General features: G+C 39.2%; 1 protein-coding gene across 7 annotated transcripts in view; it reads left to right on the forward strand.

Annotated features, from left to right (window-relative positions):
• The window catches only part of ZZZ3 (zinc finger ZZ-type containing 3), a 41,504-nt gene that overhangs the window by 3,811 nt on the left and 14,087 nt on the right, over positions 1–23,606 (forward strand). For 5 of the 7 annotated variants that reach the window (XM_028733050.2, XM_028733051.2, XM_028733052.2 and 2 more), the window contains exons 2-3: positions 5,949–6,099; positions 15,153–16,717. In XM_028733050.2, the coding sequence (XP_028588883.2) occupies positions 15,204–16,717 (1,514 nt within the window). In that variant the 5' untranslated portion in view covers positions 5,949–6,099; positions 15,153–15,203. The remainder of the gene's footprint in view (positions 1–5,948; positions 6,100–15,152; positions 16,718–23,606) is intronic. The other 2 variants (XM_028733048.2, XM_028733049.2) reach the window with 1 other exon arrangement.

Consider the following 23,606-nt stretch of genomic DNA (forward strand, 5'->3'; position numbering starts at 1 on the left):
TTTATATAAAGTTTGTGAGGGAAGTTAAAAATAATGCATTTTCTCTTTGCAATGTGTTTTAACTGTCACACATGTTGCATATTAGTTGCAAATTAGGTATTTTGAGGACTGGATTTTAGTAGCACAATTTTTTTTTGTTCATTTTGAATTTGTAGATTGCATTCCTTTTACAGTAATTTTATTAGCAAGTATCCTTAACTGCAGTTCTATTTCTGCTGTTTATGGATGATCTCAAATTAAGATTATGAATTGGTTGGTGACAACTGTGCCTGCAATTATATGAATTTTGGTTTTGTTAAATTTTACAGAAATAGTTTAAATTATTGAAAAAGTTGGTGACAAGAAAGAAACGAGTGCAATTGCTTGTTAAAATATAGTGCAGGCACCCCCAACCTTCGGCCCTCCAGATGTTTTGGACTACAATTCCCATCATCCCTGACCACTGGTCCTGTTAGCTAGGGATCATGGGAGTTGTAGGCCAAAACATCTGGAGGGCCGAAGGTTGGGGATGCCTGATACAGTGGAATGCTGAGAATGCTAGAGTTCTAAAAGCTAGCCAAATTCTCTAAATAAGTGTCATACAGTGTTGGTATGCTATCTAAGTTTGACCCACAAACACAATATTGTCCTAGATGTGTTTTTTCTTTGCAAACACACATTTGCACCTTGCAGAATAGGGGAAGGAATTTGAGAGGGAAAATGGTGTTAAGTATCTCATTCCCCTACTACTTCAGTCCAATTTGCTCTTTTCTCACTCTTTTTCTGTGGAAGAGTGGATCTTTAGGAGCCAATGGAAGGTTACATACAAATGCATATAATAATTCCTATATTTCTTAAACCAGGTTCACTGAAAAATGCTTGGATTGGTGGTGGTTAGGCTTGAATTCCTACAAGATATTTTTGCTTTCTTTATTTCACTTTGTACTGTAGAAAAGCACTTTGTAGCTCTCATTGTATAATTTTCATAAACAAGTTATTGTACTCTATCCTAAATAGTTATTTGTTGCTGCAGCAGTTCTTGGCCTTGGCTATTGCATTGTTCTCTCAACTTTTTATAGCTTGTGTATTTAATGGGAGCTACTTCCAAGTAACTGTACTTAGGATTTCAGCCTTCAGAAAACATATATAGGTCTCCAGAGTCTCAGGTAATATTAAGAAGTTTGATATTAAAGTATCTTAAAAGATGTCAATAAAATGTCAATGTGTTCCCTTGCTATGATACTGTTCTCACATAACACAAAGCCATGGTTTGTTTAACAGACCACGAGTTAGTTATGAATTGTCTCACAGGTGATCAGACCAGTCCTAACTTATTTCTCCCAAGTTTGTTTTGTTTTCCAGCTGCTGTTGCTTCATGTTTCATTAGCATCTAGGATGGGGGTTACAAAAAAAAAAGTTTAAGGAAGGGTGCCAGATTCACATGTAATGCTGATTAAAATAAATCAAGGTTGCTAGCATTAAGCAAGTGATAGTTAAGCTGCTATGTTTGAACAATCAAACAAACCATGGCTTAGTGTTATGATCATAGCTAGCTGCCTTGGTCTCCTTTTTGGCAAAATGTAGGAAATAATAATAATGTGTGAACCAGACCTAGGTGTAGTGTGCCAGGGATGGTGCAATAATTTTTTGTTTGTTTTGGGAAAATGCACAAAATATTTCCTAGGCAAAACTTAACGACAAAATTATCATTAAAATATCACAGTGTGCATGTTAGGCGTGTAATTAAGCAGCTGGTATATATTACCCAGAGTCCTCTTTGGATAACCAAGGAGGTTCTTGCAGTATGCCTGGACAGACTTCTATTTTATCAACTGTGTATGTTTATCTATTTTACACATTTTTAACATTGCATGAAGTTAGTAAGATTGTGAGCCATCATTCCCCCATGCTTAAATTTTATATTTTAATGTCATTTCTATAATTTAATCATGTTTTCAGAACTAGATTTAATGCACAGTTACCTCCTAATAGAAAGCATTTTATTTTACATGGCCCCTATATTCAGAAATAGCTGGTTATTTTTTGCACAGGCTATGATTTTAATTTAACATTTCTAGCGTATAGTAATATCCTATTAGAGTGGCCTTTCACAATTGTGTAGCAATATTGGTTATACATGTAAGCTAATATATATATAGATGTTTTTAAGTTGCCATTCCTACTATTATAGCCTATCTTGTTTTCTTACTTTTGGCATGAAACTTTCTCAATATGTGTTCAAATAATAAAAATAAATAAATTCACAAGCTACAATGCAACATAAAAGTTATTTCAAGGTTCAGAAAACAGGGCAGCAACCAATACTATAGTTCCTCACCCTTGTATTGGGTTTCATTGCTGTGTTGAGAACTTATTGTGGCCAAACTGATTACAGCATCAATAGAGGTCACTCCTCTATATTGACATCATTTGAGCATAGCTTGGATTGGTGTTAATATTGGATAAGCTCAAAGGACTAACAAGCAATTGGATATCCCAATCTATGAAATAAGCCAACAGTTTGGGTGACTTGTTCCTCATTTTGATTCTTACCTTAATAGATGGAAGACAGTACTACTAATGGCTATGACTTCCCATAATTTAATGTGGCATTATTTTATATTCTTTTGGGTTTAGATTATTATTTGGAAATCTAAGAAATTGTGATGGGCACCACAGAATACCCATTTCACAGAAAAATAACTTTCCCATAAGCCGACAGAAATCCTACACTGCCCTAAAACAAATAAAGCAGACCCCCCCAAAAATGTATGCAAAACATTCACAAAATAACAGAAAATCCAAACAGCTTACTATTTTTTCTGTGGGTTTTTTTTATATTAGTGTTGGTGTGTGCAGTGTTATGTGTCTAAGGGTACTATGGTGCCCCTGGGTGTCACTTTGAAAGTTAAGACCAACACTTTGAATTGAATTCTGAAGCATACCAGGAACTAGTAGAATTCTTTCAATACAGATGAGATATGATCTCTTAAGAATCTAGTTGTGGTTCCTGAAGTGACTCAAGTAGCATGCACATTTAAAGCCTGTTGCAGTAATCTATCATAGAAGTTAACAGGGTTATGGATAACATTTGGCTTCATGTGATGTGAGATACACCTTTACAACTATCTTTTAAAAATAGGCAGTCATCTGAGAAATAATTTCTCTAGCTCCCTCATATGGCAATGGTACTTTGGGCTCTGTAAAGATTCCTGTTCATTTCCAGCACCTATTACTTCATATGAGGATTAGGAGATGTCACTTGCTATTTGCAACTGTCCTTTCAAGTTGGAGTGACAGTTTCAAAACAGGGCGGTCCCCCACACCTCCTCATTCAGCTTCTTCATACTTGATTGAAGGAGTGCCTCATGTGACCTATGGAAGGCATTATTTTATATTTGTATTGCATTTGTGATGAATGTTGCTAACAGCTATTTGATATATGTTTACATTTGTATTTGGGGAAATACAAAGCAAAACAAAGAATAGCCAGTTTATTATGATAACATTGCTGATAGTGACACTTTGACATAAGTTTAAAAAAATCATAAATGCCCACTGAATCTCACAAAGGCATGAAAATGTAACTAATAAATACTTAGATGTTTTGTAAGATCAAATGAGTTACTATTCAATCTCTGGCAAATGAGGCTGGAATAGAATTAAACTCTAGTTCTACTTTTAAAGTGTGTGGAATTTGGATGTTTGATTTCTTATGTTGGTTTATCATGGCAAATAATGTTGTTTATTTCCCCCCTTCCTTCTCTCACATTTAGAATGTATGACACAAAACTATCTTTTGGAATAGAGAACTTCCATAGGATGAGCATATTTTAGAAAAAATCCAACAGGCAATATGAGGAGTACCAGCTACATATTGCCAGAATGTGACTAATCCCAACCCACCATTACTTCTGTATAAACCTGTCTTGCCCAGCAGTGGGTACAGAAGTGATGCACTTACGTTCCTGATCCAAAAAACCATCCATTGACAGTTCACAACTTATTTCCTCATCTGACTTGGTGTAAAAATGTAGTTATCAAGTTTCTGCCAGCAACTGTTGCACATTACTTCCAGGAGAATATTGTAGTTTCTGGCTCTTGAAGGTGATGAAGCAAACCTTACTTTATCTATACTCTACTTAGAATACTGCATATTGATGAAGGATATTAAATGAATTGAGAGGTAAAAAATCACATGACTTTCAAGAACTGTAGCTTATTATTTTCAAACTTACACAGTGCGCACTGTGTACTTAGGTACCCCCATACTGGCTTAGTTCTATGCCATAGCCCTGTCCCGGCATGGCACAAATTTGTGGCATTTGTGCTACCTGTGGTATGTCTGATAAAAGCAGGACGTTGGTTAGTCATGGTTTTGACTACTGGTATCCTGAATACTGAAAAGAGGAGAAAGCCTTCTACACGTTACTGGGGTGAATATATTGGAACCCCAAGGAATGCAGTGTTCTGTGACTTACAGTGGTACCTCGAGTTACAAATGCTTCAGGTTACAAACTCCGCTAACCTGGAAGAGTTACCTCAAGTTGAGAACTTTGCCCCAGGATGAGAACGGAAATCGTGTGCCAGCAGCAGCAAGAGGCCTCATTAGCGTAAGCACGCCTCTAGTTAAGAACAGTTTCAGGTCTTAACCTTATTAACAGTTTCAGGTCTTAACGGACCTCCAGAACGAATTAAGTTCATAACTAGAGGCACCACTGTATTTATTTTAACTGTAGGTAGCATGGAGGCTACCTTTGCTAATTGGTTGTAAGGAAAACAGAATCAAAACAATCCATTTACGGACATGTGAAAAAAATAATGCTTTCTCCTCAACTACCAAATCTGTGATTTATGTATATTTCACACCACTTAGGAAATGATAGTATCTTTGGCAAGAGTTTCTCTGGGAATGGTCATATGATAGGGAGAGGCTTTCTCTCTCTAATGAGGCTACTTATTAGAGGAATTGCTGGGAATTTTTGTGTCCTTGCTAAAGTTATTGCTTTTCTGTTTGTGTGAGAGTCTGAGAAGCCAAATGCCATGTTTTTCTCCTGTAGTGAGAGGTTTTTGTTGGTTTAAGACTATTATAAATGTAATAGGGAGGTAAAAATACTGTGAATTGGTGAATTGAACAACTTCACTTTAGGGGAAAATGTGTGTGTGTGTGTGTGTACACACACACACACACACACACACACACACCCATACCCATACCCCCACACACTTAACAAGTATCCATGCTAACTGATTGCTGTAACAATTAAAGCATGATTGTGATAATATAGAGCACTGCTTTTCAACTAGTGGATTATGTCAACTAGATTATCCACCTGCATTGGATGTCTTAATGAATACCATCCTAAACTGTTAGAAGGCATTCTGTGCCACATGCGCCACTTGAGCCTTCAGTGAAAATGATGGCTCTAGTAGCAACCTCAGCCTTGGTCCTTGGTCATTCTAAGGCAGTGTTGAATCCCACTCATCCAAGCTGAGGAACATCTTACAAACTGTGCCAGTTTTGTCTGGATTGAATCTCAGTTTGTTTGCCCTCGCCCATTCTATTTCTGCATCCAGACACTGGTCTATTCCCACCAGGCTCTGAAGAGAATGTCAAATGGAGCTTTGTGTCATTTCCAAATGGATGACAATACACTCCAACTCATTGAACTACTTCGCTTAGCAGATTCAAATAGGTATTTAACATCATGGGGATAAGATGAAACCTTGTGGGATCAGCAAATATGCCGTGGGGTAAAGCAGAAATCCCATGGGACCACATTTTGGAATTGGCCCTGTAGGTAAGTGTAGAACCATCATAAAAAAGTCGCCGTCCCTCCATATTCTTTTTTTAACCTACATTGTTTGCAAACAGGAAAGAGTGAATACTTTGAAGGTTGTCATATGCCATGCCATATGGACAGTAAATACACTGACTTTTTCTTAATTCTGTTGTCTCTTTCCTACAGTATCCTTGTTAAAAGAAATGTAAATTGCTTGAAAATGATGTCTGGCATGCATCATGGACATTAGCAATGGTGACTATTAAGCTTAGTGGAGCTACACTGGAATTCCTCAAAGCTCAGAAGAGAAGTTCATATTCTATTCATTTTTGCAATGGTAGGAAATGAAATATATTTGTTTAAAATTATTGTGGTTTCTTGTATCATTAAATCTTTTAAATGTTATTGTATTTATTCTAATGACCAGTTAGATTTACTCTGAAGTCCATGTAAACACCAAACATTTTGTGATAGGATATATATACACCTCTCAACTTACATACAGTGGTACCCCGCAAGACGAACGCCTCGCGAGACGAAAAACTCGCAAAACGAAAGGTTTTTTCGTTTTCGAGTTGCCTCGCAAGACGAATTTCCCTATGGGCTTGCTTCGCAAAACGAAGCTTGCCCCGGGGACAGCGGGTCTTCTCTTTTGAAGCAAGGGGCGGCGGGGAGATCGCTTCTCCCCACCGCCCCTTGCTTCAAAAGAGGTCTGCCCCCGGACCTCTTTTGAAGCAAGGGGCTGCGGGGAGATCGCTTCTCCCGGTGCTCCGAAGCGGGGTGGGGGGGCGGGAACACCTGCCCCAGCCACCCCGCTTCGGAACGCTGCTCCGAAGCGGGGTGGGGGGGCGGGAACACCTGCCCCAGCCGCCGGGCTTCGTAGCGCTGCTGCAAAGCCGGGCGGGGGGCGGGAACACCTGCCCCAGCCACCCCGCTTCGGAACGCTGCTCCGAAGCGGGGGGGGCGGGAACACCTGCCCCAGCCACCCCGCTTCGGAACGCTGCTCCGAAGCGGGGTGGGGGGGGCGGGAACACCTGCCCCAGCCACCCCGCTTCGGAACGCTGCTCCGAAGCGGGGTGGGGGGGGCGGGAACACCTGCCCCAGCCGCCGGGCTTCGTAGCGCTGCTGCGAAGCCAGGCGGGGGGCGGGAACACCTGCCCCAGCCACCCCGCTTCGGAACGCTGCTCCGAAGCGGGGTGGGGGGGCGGGAACACCTGCCCCAGCCACCCCGCTTCGGAACGCTGCTCCGAAGCGGGGTGGGGGGGCGGGAACACCTGCCCCAGCCGCCGGGCTTCGTAGCGCTGCTGCGAAGCCGGGCGGGGGGGGGGTGGGAACACCTTCTGAAGGCGGGCGGGGGGGGCGAAAGTCTTTGTCCCCCCTGCCTGCCTTCCCAGGGGCTTTTAAATCGCCCCGGACTTCTCCGCTGTCCCGGGGCGATTTTAAAATGCCGCCCGCCAGCATTTTAAGATCGCCCGGACAGCGGAGAAGTCCTCCGCTGTCCCAGGGTTTTTTAAAATGCTGGGGGTGGGAAGAAAAGCCCTTGTCCCCCCCCCCCCCCAGCCTTCAGAAGAGGTCCGGGGACAGTCTGTCCCCGGACCTGGTCTGAAGGCGGTTTCCCTAGGAACGCATTAATTGATTTTCAATGCATTCCTATGGGAAACCGTGCATCGCAAGACGAAAAAACCGCAAGACGAAGAGACTTGCGGAACGAATTAATTTCGTCTTGCGAGGCACCACTGTATACACACAGGTCCTGCTATTCAAATGCATGTTATACAAAAAATCACTTATCCAAACACAAGCAATTAGTATCCAAAACTTGCTGTACATATGGCAGAATCAGATATCCAAACAGCCGGACCTGCATGCAGGACTGTAAGCAGTCTTAAACAAGATTAACTTTTTGCATTTTGTTGGTCAGACAAACAAGAGAGCATTTCTTTCCTTCCTTATTTGCATTTTGCAAGTTTCAGAATGTTTTCCTGGGTTTTCCCAGGTTTTCTTGTCATTTTGGGCTCAAAATTCAGTGGTTGGGGACACATTAGAAATTGTTGCATAGGAATCAATTGGCTCATTATGTGAACGCACACCTAACAAACAATTTCCTGAGAATGCATTATCTTCAGGTAGTAAAACCTGCATGTATATAAAAAAGAATGAATATTTGGTATTATGAAACACTTTCTTCTCCTATTTATGGATGAATCTTTTGAAGTCTGAAACCAGACACCCAGGGATGTGATATATCCTCTAGTACAGGCATGTCCAACTCTCAAGAGACTGTGATCTATTCCCAGTATAAAAAAAAACTGGCAGTGATCTACCCATTGACATTGGAGGGAGGAAGAGCATGCGTGGGATGAGTGGATTGTTGAGCTTTTTTTAGGAGGGAAGTTCCCAGAGTTGTTGAGCTTTTTGGGGGGAGGATTGCACAGAGATTTTTAGCTTTCCCCCCGTAACTTTTTGTACACAATAAAGATCCAGGGATCTGCCGGTAGATTGCAATCTACTGGTTGGACATCCCTGCTCTTTTAAATATTTCTAATTATGATGTTTTATAATTAGACATTTTGTCTTTTGTGGTATTTTGATTTCTGTAAATTGCCTTTTGTACATTTGTGGAAAAGTAGTGTATAAATTGTTAAATAATAATATTGAATTACCATTGTCAACCATTAGTATAGAATAGATTATTGTCTTCTCCAGTACTCCAAACTATTTGGAACATGTTAGGGGTCTGTGTATATATATTGGTGCATGTGTAATTGAAATACATGCATGTTCCTCCCACCTTTAACTCTGCCTCCATTTGCTTGCCCTGTGTCAGGAGTTTACATGAGTAAACTCCTCATGTATTTTGTAAATCACTGTGTTAATCAGTGACTCTACAGTGGTACCTCTGGTTGCGAATGGGATCTGTTCTGAAGGCCCCTTCGCAACCTGAAGCGTCATATCTGCGTAGGTGCGTGGTGTGATTTGGCGCTTGTGTGTATGCGCAAAGCGCAATTTAGTGCTTGTGCACATGCACGAGCGGCTAAACCCGGAAGTAACCCTTTCCGGTACTTCCGGGTCACCGCGGGATGCAACCTGAAAAAACGTAACCTGAAGCGTCCGTAACATGAGGTATGACTGTACATGCCTCTGAAACTCAGGTGGTGAGTGCTGATAGATACAGAGGCAACATGGGTCCGCTGAAAAACAAGTAGAATATTGACATGCTCAGGGGAACCATGCAGAACTAAGGTGCAGAAAACTCCAACCCCATGCTCAGAAACCATTGGAAATCGAGTACAGTAATACCTCCGTGAATGTCCGCCCCGTTGACCATCCATTTTGGTGAATATCTGCGGCAAACCAAGAAGTACCGGAATGGGTTACTTCCGGGTTTGCCGCTCGCGCATGTGCAGAAGCGCTAAATCGTGCAGAAGCGTAAACCACTCTGCGCGTATGCCCAGAGCAGCGCTTTGTGGAGCGTCCGGTGCTCTGGAACTGATCCTGGTCTCAAAACAAGGTATCACTGTACCAGTTGGAAAAATAAAATGAGTGTGGGTGTATGGTGGAGAATAGGGCTAGGTGATATATAATATATCATTCAAAACCGGTTTGAAGTCTATATCGTTATATCAGTTTCATAATTTTTAACCCAGCAATATACAACAAATCTGTGGTATATTTTGCACTATGCAAAAATTACGATGCAAGAAAATCTTTATTTCAGACATGGTGATACATTGCGATGTTGAAAACCAGATATTGCCCAGCTCCACTGTTCGCCTTTGCATACTTCCATCCTTATTTCAGACATGGTGATATATCAGTATACAGTGGTACCTCAGAACTCAAACGTAATCCGTTCCAGAAGACTGTTCGACTTCTGAAATGTTCGAGTTCCGAGGCGCAGCTTCCGATTGGCCAACAGCTCTGTTTTTGCACAGTGGAAGCTGCGTCGGACTTCCATGTTTCGAATAACATTTGAAAATCGGAGCACTTCCAGGTTTTCGGCGTTTGGGAGCCAAAATGTTTGAGAACGGAGCCATTTGAGTTGTGAGGTACTACTGTATGATGATGTTTAGCTAGTGATATATCAACATGTTGAAAACCAGATATCGCACAGGACTAGTGGAGAAGAGGAATGCCCTGAGTTAGGAGCTCTTTGTAGCTTATAGAATCCTGGAGGAGGTCATGCCTGCCTAGCAAGAACCCCTGCCTGGATCATTCCTGTTAGGAGACAAGGATGCACTGAAAAATTTGTTTCAGGTTTCACTTGTTTGCTATAATTTATAATGCAATGTAATATAATATAATCCAGATATTTCTCCAATCTACATAGTGCCATCATTTACTTAAGGTGACAACTTGTTTATCTTTGTTCTGTTTCATTTTTAGTGGAAATAGAATCTCTTTTTATACAAAACCCAAGGAAAATCCCCAATGTTTGGATCATATTTGAATCGGTATTGCCTGCTGTTTAACTCTAGTATTTAAAGGCATGGGATGTTAAGAAGAAAGGCTGCATTTCTTGCATGAGATTAGTCACTTTTTAGAAAGGAGTCACGTTGCCAGCATTGTTAGACTTGTGGCTGTTAAAATTATTTTGTGTTTTTCTGTACAATGAAAAATGTATTGAACAGACTGAGTATTCTGTAGAGAAGTTTTGCAAAGTAACAACTGCAGACATAAGCTACACCCAGTTTCTGTAGTAGCCTGCCTGCTATGCTTTATAATTCTGGGAGGTGGCACTAGTTATACGGAGCAGAGTGTACTCCTGGGAAATGGAAGTTGTTGGATGTGGTTTGTATTGCTTTCTTAGCATTATTATGTCACACTACCCTGTTTTTTGTCTCTGGTACTAATTGAAGACCTAGGCTGTGATCCAGAGAGATGTTTTTTTGTGCAAGACAATAGCTGCTCATGCCTTTTTATATATAGAAGCGCAGACCATTGCATAAGCCAGGGGTCAGCAAACGTTTTCAGCAGGGGGCTGTTCCACTGTCCCTCAGACCTTGTGGGGGTCCAGACTATATATTTTTTTGGGGGGGGGGAGGAATGAATGAATTCCTATGCCCCACAAATAACCCAGAGATGCATTTTAAATAAAAGCACACATTCTACTCATGTAAAAACATGTTGATTTCCGGCCCGTCCGCGGACCAGATTGAAGTGATTAGGCCGCATCAGGCCCCCAGGCCTTAGTTTGCCTACCCATGGCATAAGCCATTGCACCACATACATAGGCTGCATGATTCTCTGCATGTAAGATTATTACGGAAGCTACTTGTCCAAGGAAAGTAGTTGCTCTGCACTCGAGACAGGTTTTCCAGTTTACACCCGTAGCAGCATATGTAATTGGCTTAAATAATATTCCAGGGCTGGTGACTTAAAACCCTTCTGTCACCACTTTCTGTTTTATTTTTATCTATAATTTAATTTAAAAACTAAGTCTTTTTGCATCCCTCTGTTATTAAATGCTTGAGATGCATCTACTTTGGATACATAGTATTTTGAAAATGAATGGCTGATTCAGAAGATAGTATTAACAAGATTACGTAATTGAGAGAGCACTGTTGTATCAAGCACGCAATTATATCTGTTCAGGGAAATATACGTGTAGCGCCTACCTCTGCACAGATGTCTAGGGATTTGTGCTTTTCTACATTGTGAAATGCAAATATGCATGTACTGTACCTTGTTACCTATGATTGCTTAGATTGCCATGATTGTGATAGCTTCAGAAAGACTTTTAGCAGTCATAGGAATTACATGTGACTGCTTGCTTATGGATTCATAGGAATCCACATGCTGCTGCTTGCTATACCAAGAACACCTGCATGAAAATAGTTATTTAACATCTCAACATATCTGAACCAGCCCTTCATAAAATATAATTGTGTGGAATATGAATTATTATGATATAGTCATAACTTATTATGAGAACTAGTTTTTATTCTAATTTGGTTAATGTGTGCCAGTTTTCTGTCATAGAGCTTCCCTATAAATTCCACATCCTTTCTCTACTTGGGCATTGTTCCTTATAGACAGAAAGCAATCCAAAACTTTAAATTTATCAGGTATCTTTCAAACAGAATGGATTCCAATAAAAGATGGAAGCAGTTGGTTCTAAGAGCAAAACCTTCACATGCTCTTTGCTGTGTAATGTTGGAGTTGGTTAGTGCATGTTGCTGATAACGCCACATATGGGACAGCTGCATATTCCTTCATTGCAGAGGGTTGGACTAGATCAGGGGTAGTCAACCTTTTTATACCTACCGCCCACTAATTCATCTTTCTTGATGGTAAAATTTCCTTACCTGTGCTTGATGGAAGGAGGATTCAGCTTGTGCCGTAGAACCCCCTACCACCCACCTAGAATCCCGAAACACCCGCTAGTGGACAGTAGGGACCAGGTTGACAACCCCTGGGCTAGATGATCAGGGTCTTTAAATGAAGATCTTCAAGCTGGCTGATGGTATACGTGGTGATGGTATATAGTCGCCCCTCCCCAATGCACACACATCCCAGTTGTCATTAGAATGATGGATCAGGGTAGATTATACTTCCCTTTAGCCCTGCAGTTGCTGGACAACTGGCAATTATAAAGCGGAGTGAACTGTTCTTCTGGCAGAGAAGCCAACACCATGCAGGTGGCTGGGCCAGGCTTGTTTTCCCTGTGTCATTACATTCTTCATGGAATGCATCAGTCGTTGTGGGACTGCAAAGGTTGGAAAGGTGTGACATGATAAATCCAGAAATCCAATTCAGTTACAGCTTGATTACTAAGGATAGACCATTTGAAGTGTACAACAATTTATTTTCTTGATCAAAACATCATAGCATTTGCTTATTGCCAAACCCAGTAACTTTAGTTCAGAATCCCTTGTTAAATTTTCATGAATAATGTATACTCCCAGTTTTAGGGACAAAGAATATTCCCCATCTGTGGTTAGACTCCATGTAGCAGGGATGGGGACCTGTAGCCCTCCAGATGCTGTTGAACTCTCACCAGTTCCAATTAATTTAATAGTCCAGCAACATTTGGAGGGCTATTTGTTGTCCATCCCTGCCATATAGTATGCTTCGTGCACCAGACATTAAGGATTATCTCATCTAGGCTTTGCTTCCTTGATATCATGGCTTTCTGGAAGATAGGAAAACAAACATTTCATCCTCCCAAATAAAATATTTGTATTAAGTATTTCAGATTTTGCTTTTGAAGCATGCTTACATTGATGAGCAGAATACTCCTTTAAAACACCTCACTAAACTGGATAATTTGAAACAAATCTTCCTTTCATTTGCAAGGAGTTACATTAGCTGTTTTCTTAGCATTCATGTACAAGGTGTTGTTGTTTTTTTGTAGGGCCTACTTTGTTCCCACTAAAAGGACATAATTTATCACAGTTTTTTCTCCTGAAAAAGGGTATGAGAGTAGTTATATCACATAGATCAAAATAACGAGCCTCAACTTTTGTTTTCCCAGCAGTCCATCTCTTTAATGGAAAAAAATAGGAAATGGCTTTAAAGCTTGGACAATTTTTACAATTTAGAAAAGGGTATAATTTATTTTACATTAGAATTTGGTTTTGTTTATGTCTGTGTACAGATCCATGATCCATGTTCCCTAAATTTATAAGTTACTTCCACTATTATTCCAAAATTCTTATAATTCTAGTATTTATAAGTCAATAGTGGTTTAGGGAGCCTCTCTGTTGCTTAATATATTTATATTATTTAGCTTATAAAACCTTCTGAAAATGAAGCAGGGACTACCATCTTATTCGATAAGATATCGAAGTCAGTGTAGTTTAGAATCTGGTCCTAGTTTCTCCTAGGTTTTTTTTTTTTTAAAAAAAACTTGATGTTCCACTTGATTATGATTGCGTCTTATCCTGCTAAATTATTTAACCCATTTACTTTGGTTTTTAGTGCAGTTGATTGTACATGAGACTCAATCAATTAAGTACATCTTGATATCTATCAATTTTAACTTGGAGTGAAACTGTGGTATAAAATAGTAACAGTCCAGTCTTGTACAGGATTACCCTGAAGCAAGTTTCACTAAGTTTAATGAGGTTTACTGCTGAGTAAATGTGCATAATTTTTTTAGCCCCATTTGCTTTATTTTTCCATAGTCTTTATTTCTAGTTTCAGTAGACAAGTTTTGAATTAGAGGCATATATGATCTTCTACTTATTCACTGTTGACTTGTTGATTTGTTTTTGTCAGCAGCTCCTCCTGACACAAGCATTAATTCAGTTTTCCAAGGATTGACCTTGGCACAAGGAAGAGATGTGATAGCATATCCCACATGGTCTTAGGCTTCTTAAATTACACCAGTGGCATGGGACTCGTAGGCACAGGGAGTCACATGCCACTGAGTTAACATAAGGACCCAGCATAGGAGAGATGACTGAGGTTCTGTTTCAAGAACCCACCAGGTCTTTGTCAGGAATCATGTAGCCCAGTTCCAACATACTTGAAGCCTGGGAATTTTTATCCCCAAAGGTAAAACCTGATGCAACTTTTAGGGATGATGATAGACCCTATCATTAGTGGATGAGATTCTAGTTGTGAATAAAGTGAAGCATTGTGAAATATATTCCTGTACATTTTTAAAAGCTTAGCATTAGCAGTGAATTCAAGCAGACTGTCTTTGATTAGATAAATTTATATCCATATGCTTATTTCCTTTACTTAGACCAGAGTGCATTGATTGACTTAGTGCTGAGCCATAAGAGTAGACCACTTTTATGGGTTGGTTTTTTTCCTACAGTCAAATGATGAAAGCCATCACTGTGGTTTTGCTTGAAATGAACAAATTGTCTTGGGAGATGAGTACAATAATTGACTTTCGTCTTAAAGTGAGTGCAGAAATGATAAGCATGTTTGCAACATGGCTTTGAACAAAATTTTCAACTCCTTCTTTAGTCGTAGGATATCCTTTTGGGTTATGAGTGTAGAAGTAGATGATTCACTGCTTGAGTTGTAGATTTTTAGTCCTTTTTTGAATTATAAATTGAAAAATACTGTTGAAATTAGATAGAACTTTTTTGTATGTTCTCTTAAATGCATTAGAATTCCTTCCTGTTCATTTAATGCCAGAAACAATGGTTTATGTAACTTTTCTGTTTGGCTTAACTGAAAGAAAATGATTTTCATTTTATAAACCTGCTTTAGTGTCAAAACCTTTTTCTGACCCTCTGTTATATAAATAGTAGTGTCAATATTGAGCAGTTAGTGTTAACATCTGCTAAGAAATTTAGATGATTGCCCTGCTGTCACAAGGAAACTACCATAATAGAGATCCTTATTTAGTCATAAAATTGAAATGTTAGCATATTTTCTACTACAAACAATGCTTTTTCTCATTGTTTTATTTACCTTTCTTTGAAGGTTTCGGAATGAGTGGATCATGAGGAACATACTTTAGGGACTTGCCATAGTATGGCTGCTTCTCGATCTACTCGTGTCACAAGATCAACAGTAGGGTTAAATGGTTTGGATGAAAATTTTTGTGGCCGAACTTTAAGAAATCGTAGCATCGCTCATCCAGAGGAAGTTTCTTCTCTTCCACAAGTAAGATCAAGATCACCAAAGAAGAAGCCAGAATCTCTGCAGACTCAAAAGGGAAATAACAGTGCACGAAGTAACACTGATGTGAAACAGCAAAGTTCTAGGGAATCATGGGTAAGCCCTCGAAAGAGGGGACTATCAGCTTCAGAAAAGGATAGTGTTGAGAAACAAATTGTGGACAATTGTGAGAAGAAACAAGGGGAACCTCATTCACCAGTTTTAAAGCGAGTTAAGCGCTGCCTGCGTTCAGAGGGACAAAACAGTTCAGAAGAAGTGTTGTCCTCTAAAACAGGGAAGGAACGATTGGAACGCAAGAGTTCAGTACCAGACAATGCTTCAGTCACTCCAGGAGCTAAACGAGCTTGTCGATGTCTTATATTGGACGATAGTGATAAAAGGGAAGTTAAAAAAGTGAATTCTTGTGCAGAAAAAATTAACAGTTTCTCAGTATCCGAAGAACTTGCAGGTTGTCAGACTGTCAATGGAGTTGATGGGAGAGGTCCAAATGCTGCAAAGTGTGACAACTGTCAGCCTGATGGGAATACTGCACAAAACAATGTTGTTTCCTGTTCATCTAAGGAAAAAGATGTTGCAGAAAATGGAAATTCATTGGCCCACTCATCATTTTTTCTCAACAGAAATAAAGAGGACAGTTTTGTTGACCACAGTGTGCCTTGCACAAATTCACAAGAACAGTTAACATTAGAGGACCACAAACAATTAAACAACTGTTTGCCTGAGGAAACTACTAATCAGGCACATGAGTCAGGTACGGGTACGGGGTCCTCTTCTGAAATCCAGTCACCTTTATTAAGGGATTCTGAGGAGGAAGTTGACGTGGTGGGTGATAGCAGTGCCTCAAAAGAACAGTCTGAAAAAACCAACAGCAACCTGGGCAATTGTCATGACAGTACATCAGTCTCAGGTGAACCTGAACCATCAGTTTCTGTTTTGGACTGTGTTTCCACTCAAATTGCATCTGTGTCAGAACCTCAAGAACACAGATACACACTGAGAACATCACCATGGAGGGTGGGCACAGCAAAAGGTAGCCCTACTAAACATAACTCTCCATGTAGAGAAAATGGACAGCTTGAGGAGAACAATCACAGTGCCGCTGAAACGAATGTAGAATCAAGTATTACCAATATCAATGGGTCTTCTGTAAACACAGATACTGTTCTGAATGAGAAAGAGAGAAGTTGTGATTCTGGGGAATATATAGATGAAGGACTAAGTAAACCACCCCCAGAGGCTAGACTTGTTACTGGATCCCTACCATCTGCCAAAGAGAGTGCCAATCTTCATGCTGTAGAAGAGGAAGAGGAAGAGCCTGATGTGTATTTCTTTGAATCAGATCATGTGGCATTGAAACACAACAAAGAGTATGTGTAACTATGGTAACCATGGATTCTGCTTTTTGTTTGTTATTCAAGCCCCTAGTTTTTCAAATACTATTACATCTGCCTTAGTGTAATTTCATTTAAATAATAGTTTTCTTTAGAAGACACTTGAATTCTGCAAGAACTATGATTTAAGTGTATTATTTTAGTGTGAGAATATAGCAGGAAGTTGACTTTAAGGCTGCAGTCTTATATCTGTCTATCTAGAAGCAAGCCCCATTGAACTCAGTGGGTCTTATTGCTGAGTAGACATGTATAGAATTTCAGTGTAAAACTTCATTGTTTTTGTTTTTGAAAGCTAATTCAGAATTAGAATTTTACATTTCAGGTTTTATTGCAACGTTTGAGTGAAAATTTCATTTTATTAGTATGCTAAATACAATGTAGTCTGTAGAATAGTGATATTAGTGTACATAGCACTAATGTACACATAGTGTACATAGTGTATAAATTGTCAGTGAGTTATTATGGCAGTTACATAGTATTGCAAAAGAGATTAATTTATATAAGCTTCAAATTAATTAACCTGGTTTACGTTGCTAACTTATTGTGTAGCAGTTTCTAAACTTACTCTAAAACTGTCACATGTAAAATCTAGTAATGTTGCATGGAATTCAGCATTGTGAATTTCAGTTTGCACAGATGAAACAATCCCTTCTCTCCTCTCCCTGTGCGCTGTTTGGGGTTCTACGACTTCCACAAGTCAATTTTGGGATGCATGCAGTGGGGTGTAGAGAGGGGTGGGGGAGCCCCACTGCGTAAGCGGAAGTTCATCAATTAGGTTTAATACATTATTAGCTGTATAAATATATGCTTGTCATTTTGACAGGTGGAGGTTGGGAAGGTTTGTGAACTGCATATAACCTTCAAGGTATAGAGATAGTGCTTTTCCACGTGAATCCTCAACAGCTAAACATCCAACAGTGAATTATTCTTAACCGCCCCCCTGTCCACATTTGGCCTTTGCTGGGTATAGGAGGCTGATGAAGTAGCAAAGTTGATGAAGTAGCAAAGTGTGGTAGGCTTTGTGGTCTAGATCAGTAGTGGTTTAGACAGTTGGTGTGGGCTGGGAGAGAGAAATTCAGCTTCTGGATCTTAAATGATAGCCCTTGTATAATGGAGTAGTCAAATATGTAAATAGCCCAAGACCTTGTTTATGCAACAAGAAATATTAAGTTACTTTGAATTAATATGTACTTTTGAGATTTGGAGTATGTTAAGAATGTCTTCCTATTCTTGGAGTTAAACATTTTGTCACTGTTTATTTAGTTGCATTCTCAGTACTCAATAGCTAAAGTATTAAAGGCCAGTTAAAAGGCTAATTTTCTGATGAACAGAGAAACATGATTATTTTCTAGCAATAAATATGGTTTTGTACATTCAGTTGTAACTTTGGACATTGTGACGCAGAAGTAGCAGATGATTGTCTTTCATCTCTGGGATCAGAGACTGTATTATTACTTTTGGAGTCACATCACTTAAAATGGATGTTTTTACTGCTGGAATTAGATAATGTGCTTTGAATAAAAGCAATTGGATTAGAATAGTGTTTTTTCCTGTTAACACTTTGTGGAAACAACTGCAATAACAACAATTGGCTGCAGTTTATTTTTCCTCATAAGAATTTGAAACATATTTACAGCTTTCTGTAAATGGATGTTTCCCCATTGTGATCTTTTCTCAGTGAATGCATAATTTTGAAACGGAAATGAACTGCTGGAAGTCAGATGTGGACTGAAAGGCCATATCAAACCTTGTTTGTGTGCTAGAGATGTTTTAGTGGTTAACAGTTGTTGACAAAGTGAAGTTGGATTTATGTTTATTTTTTAAAAGAACAGTGTTGCACCTTACAAAAAACTTTAGTTTTTGTTTGGCACATGTTCAGTCAACACATAAAAGTTGAATATTTGTTCCAAGCCAAAAGCATTGCCTTTGGTGAAGCTGGTACTTGTATATCTGATGATTGTGCTGTCACCAAGGGATTTGCGTGTATACCCTTTTTGTTGATGATGATATTTTTTTTTATATCCCACTTTTCTCCCAGACTGGGATTGAAGGTGGTTTACACAAATTAAAACAACACAGAAAAAAATATACCGGTAGTAAGCTAAAAACATATAAAAGATAATAGTTATTCCCCCCCAGTCTCCCAGAACATGCAGAGAAATGAAGAGGGCACAGCAAAGAGAGACAAGTTGACAAAGCCTTAGGCTGCAGGGGAAGTAACCAGGTGAGGAGCATTAGAGAGCAATGGGAAGGACCTCTAGTCCTTACAACTGCCTCATTGGGGCAAGGCCTCTTGGGCAGAGTAGCTGTGATCACTAGGCCTGTGCTGTTTTGGTTTATTTGAATAAAGAGCTAACTTTACTGACACCAGGTGGTTTATTGCTGACCTAACCCTTACTCCAGCTACTTTGAATTGTGTCCGAAAACAGACGAGTGCCTGGAAGTAGTCAGTGGAGTTATTGTAACAAGGGAATCATATGTTCCCTATAACCGGCCCCTGTTAACCGCCTGGCTGCAGCTTTTTGGGCCAGTTGGAGTTTATGAGCACTTTTCAAAGGCAGCCCCACATAGAGTGTGCTACAGTAATCCAAACACAATGTAAATAAGGTGTGTGTCTTACTGTGGCCAGATCAGACATCTGCAGGAGTGGGTGCACCAGCTTTAACTGTGCAAATGCACTTCTGGCCACCTGGGCATCCAGGCTCAGGACTGAATCCAGAAGCATACCCACACTGTGAACCTGAGTTTTCAAGGGCAGTGTTACTCCATCCAGTACAGGCTGAACCCATATTCACTGTTCTGGCTTCCGACTGATCATGCGTACCTCTCTGTCTTGTCTGGATTAAGTTCCATTACTGATGGCACACCAGTTTATAACTGAGACAATTTAGAACAGTGTCTCCAAATCCCATCCAGCAGAACCAACTGGGACATACACTGGGAATTGGACAAGGGAAGTATGTCAAAAGCCGCCTCTGTCCTATAACTAGGCCTAAAACCAGACTGAAATTGATCTAGGTGTTCCATCTCATCCAGAAGCTCCTGGAGCCTGAGATGCCAGTATACACTCTAGTACCTTGCCCAGAAATGGGATATTGTTGAATTGTTTGAAAGGTTGGATAAATGGTAGCTGCTGCTTTTTAGAATGTTTCATAGATACTGTACATATGGATTAATATCTCATAGTCATCTCAGCAGGCACCTTTTATTTTAGCCTTTAAACATTTGCTGAAAACTTTTCTATGTCACTAGGCTTAGGAAGACCATTAATAGCTTTTGTAATAGCTGATTATCTGTGATTTTATTTTTTTATATGGTTTTTATTGTATAGATATAATTGTTGTAAACTGCTTTGATATTTTTTAATGAAATCACTATAGAAGTATTTTTTATACATAAATATGTTTTGGAATATTTTGGTTACAACAGCTCTGGCTGCTCTGTAGAAGGCAAAAAGAATAAAATGTGTGTATTTTTTATGGCCAAATCCTTTTTTTCTGATTTTATTTCCTCTAGATGGAAAAAAAGATCCTTTCTTCCCCCCCCCCTTTTTTTTGTAAAAATAACTTTGTGTGTGTGTATGTGTAAAGAATAGCAAATTGAAGAGGACTTGTTACTTCATTTCATTCTTGGAATTATTTCAAAGATTCTCCCTCCCAATAACCCCAACTTTAGAACCAATTGTGTGTGCCAGAATTCACTTTGAAACACATGAAGTAATAAAAAGGATAATGGTTTTAAACATGTTCAGAGTACTTTGTTTCTCATCAGTAAATGAACAAAATGCAATAACAGAACTAAATAATTTGGGAGGGCAGGATTCTCAGTTTGGGCCTAATGAAGCCAATCTTCTCATAGGCAAAAAGCTTTGGAATAAGTTATCTATCATGTGACTAATAATTACTGATTCTTATTCCACTTGTCTACTAAAAGTTCCCAAAGGCAAGTCCAACTTAGTTTTCCCGACTAAACTGTTAAAAGACTAGAATAGCAAATATCTCATAAAATATGTTTCCTTGATCAACAGCCTGGTTTGGATGGTTATATATCTGCTCTCTATATTCTGAATCATCCTCTAAATTTCTTTTAGTTCAGAGAGACCACTACACCTGGAATTGAGCTCTGCTCTTCACCAGCTCATATAACTTTTAAACACCTTTTCCATTTGTTCCTGTTTACAAGTGCTGGTGCTGGAGTGGAGCATTATTCCAGCGTTTGGGACTTGAGCTCTGCTTCCAACTCAGCCTAGCCCAATTTGCAATGTTTCTTCAATAGACATGCATTTAACAGGGTTATTTTTCCAATAACCAGTAATGATTGTCTGGAAAATACTGGAACTGATATATATATTTACTAAATTTTGAAAACCGACTGCAGACAGAATGTTACTGATTTTCTAACTACGGTTAGGAAATTATTGACACCCCATAGGCTTCTACATACCTTTACCACTTGTGTGCAACTTCCCCTCACTTCTCTTTTCAGAATTACGTCTATACTGGTGTTAATTCTAACATCCCACTTCTAATCACGTGTATGCTTTTATCTCTTGTTTTGAGCTCTCCATGGTTGCTATTACCATGAATGCAACCTTAAACTGCACTATAGTCATATCTGAAAAGGGAATGAGGGAAGGGATTTTGGTGTGAAAGAAGATGGTGTGAGAAGTGAATGAGCCTACTGGGAGCTTTCAGTCTCACAAACATGGTAAAGGGATCAGGAACACTATGTCTGTCCTGGTACCAGTGGTTTATCATCCTCTTAAAATGCTCCACAAATTGTATTTTCTGTTTTACCTTGCTGTCGTTGCTTATTCTTCTCCGGTCTCGGTTTTAAAGTGTGTTAAATAAATAATTAGTGTATACACAATTAATAATATGATTCCACAGCAGGAAACAAAATAATTGCTTGAAATAGCAGAATCAACTAAAAAATAATGAAACATTTCCCTTGAGATACAGGATGTGCCTTGTGTAAACTTATGCAGGAAGTTCATGACTCTTATGTTCTAAGTGAGCCACCTCTGTGCTTTATCAGAACAAACACTAAATCTGTCACATTAGCCTGTTAGTATATTACAAAAGATGCTATGTTTGTTCCATTTTAAATTTATAATACGCTTGGTCTCATCATAAGAATAAAAATAGACATTCATATGTTGCATTTTCAAAACAGGTTATACCCTAACTTCTGATTTATGAAGTATGAATATTTTAACAGTATAGAGTCTTATCTGAGCGCGGCACCCCATAATCGCCTTTGACTGGACTTAACTGTCCAGAGGTACTTTACCTTTTTCCTTTACTCTGTTAGTTAATGTTGAATGAGGAGAATCTTATTTTTCTTGACTAGAGAAGCAAAGATTCATAAAAATGGGCATTCAGTTCTACCATTGATAGATTAACTTCATACTGTCAGTATGAAGAAATTTTTTGAAGCATTTACTTGTTGGAGATAGTGTTTAGCTTTCTTTTTATGGGTTTTTCATCTATCATCTGTTATCATGATGATACAGAAAAAAGACTTATTTAAATGTCCTGTTGTGATAATTCCCTACATAAATATATGAATCAGAAAGTGAAGCATAGAATTCAGTTGTTGTGCTGCTGATAATATAGCAGTAGTTTTATGAGTCCATGCAATTTCATAGCAGTCCTTACATATGTATGGTTCTTTTTTGGTGTTGCCAGGATTTTGATTCTCGTAAGGAAAAAAAGGCAGTTGTAATGAGTTAAGTATTTTGTATTTTAAACTTCGTTTCAGTTGCATTAGTATTTAATCGTTATGTGAGCCACCTGTGGCAGATGTGTGGTGGAATGGCATAATATATATGTATTCAAAATGATGTTTTGAGATTAAGTTTGTTAGCTTTTGTGTTGGCAAAAAAGTTAATTGTGTTACAGTTGTAAGATTGGAAACCTTGCCTAGGATGAAAAAAGAATTTTATTTAGAATACTAATGAGGTTACTAGCTTTCAATACTTACCATATGATTGTGTGAATGTATATTTGGGGTGGATCCAGAGATATACCCGTGGGTGAGGTGGAAAGTGACTTTTCCACCCCATCCTCTCCCAGACAGTCTTCTGAAAAGGCTTCTCAATTCCTTTGCTGAATGGGGTTAGATGTGGTATGGGAGACGAAGGGGAAAGATTGTGGAAAATCTCTGCTCACAGAGATGCTTTCACACCTTTCTGCAATCTTCCTCTTCTGCCACACCACATTGGGGATCACTTAGGGGTTCTCCCTATGTGGTAGCCACTGCAGGGGGACCTCTGATTTTTTGTTAACCTCAATGGTTCATCAACCAGCAGGTAGGCTGGTTGATCTTTGCAAAACACACCCAATGCCTATGCTGAACCAGTTGCATCTGTAATCATTAAAGTTGTGGCCTAATTTGAATCCAGCATGTGTTTCCTGTTCCCTTTCTTTTGTCTGTGCACTCCACCTCTGCCTCACAGTGCCTGGGCCCACAAAACAGTAGGCAGCAGTGTAAGAACATTTTAAAGGAAGCACTGTGGCAATAAATAGTTCAGGAGTCCCCTGGCTCATGTATGAGTGCCTACTGGGTATGTAGCCTTGTGCTTCTGTGTAGATTCAGCTGTCTTCTTTGGCTCTAGGAAGTAAATACATTTTCTATCTGCCCTTGGGGCAATCTGAAATTATTAGTATAATGAAAATGACTAATTATAAACAGATTTTAATTATTTGGACTGACGGATTGCTTTGTAAAAATAAAGTTGCATGATAGACCGCTTAACCCACAGCAGCTTAAATATAAATTGCATAAAATAGTTTATTGAACTAAGTCAGCTGAGAAACTAATTCTTCTACTGCAAACTATGTTGGAATTTTGACTGTAAAAA

The sequence above is a fragment of the Podarcis muralis genome, chromosome 5 (genome assembly GCF_964188315.1).
Source record: "Podarcis muralis chromosome 5, rPodMur119.hap1.1, whole genome shotgun sequence".
In the NCBI taxonomy this organism is placed as follows: Eukaryota; Metazoa; Chordata; class Lepidosauria; order Squamata; family Lacertidae; genus Podarcis; species Podarcis muralis.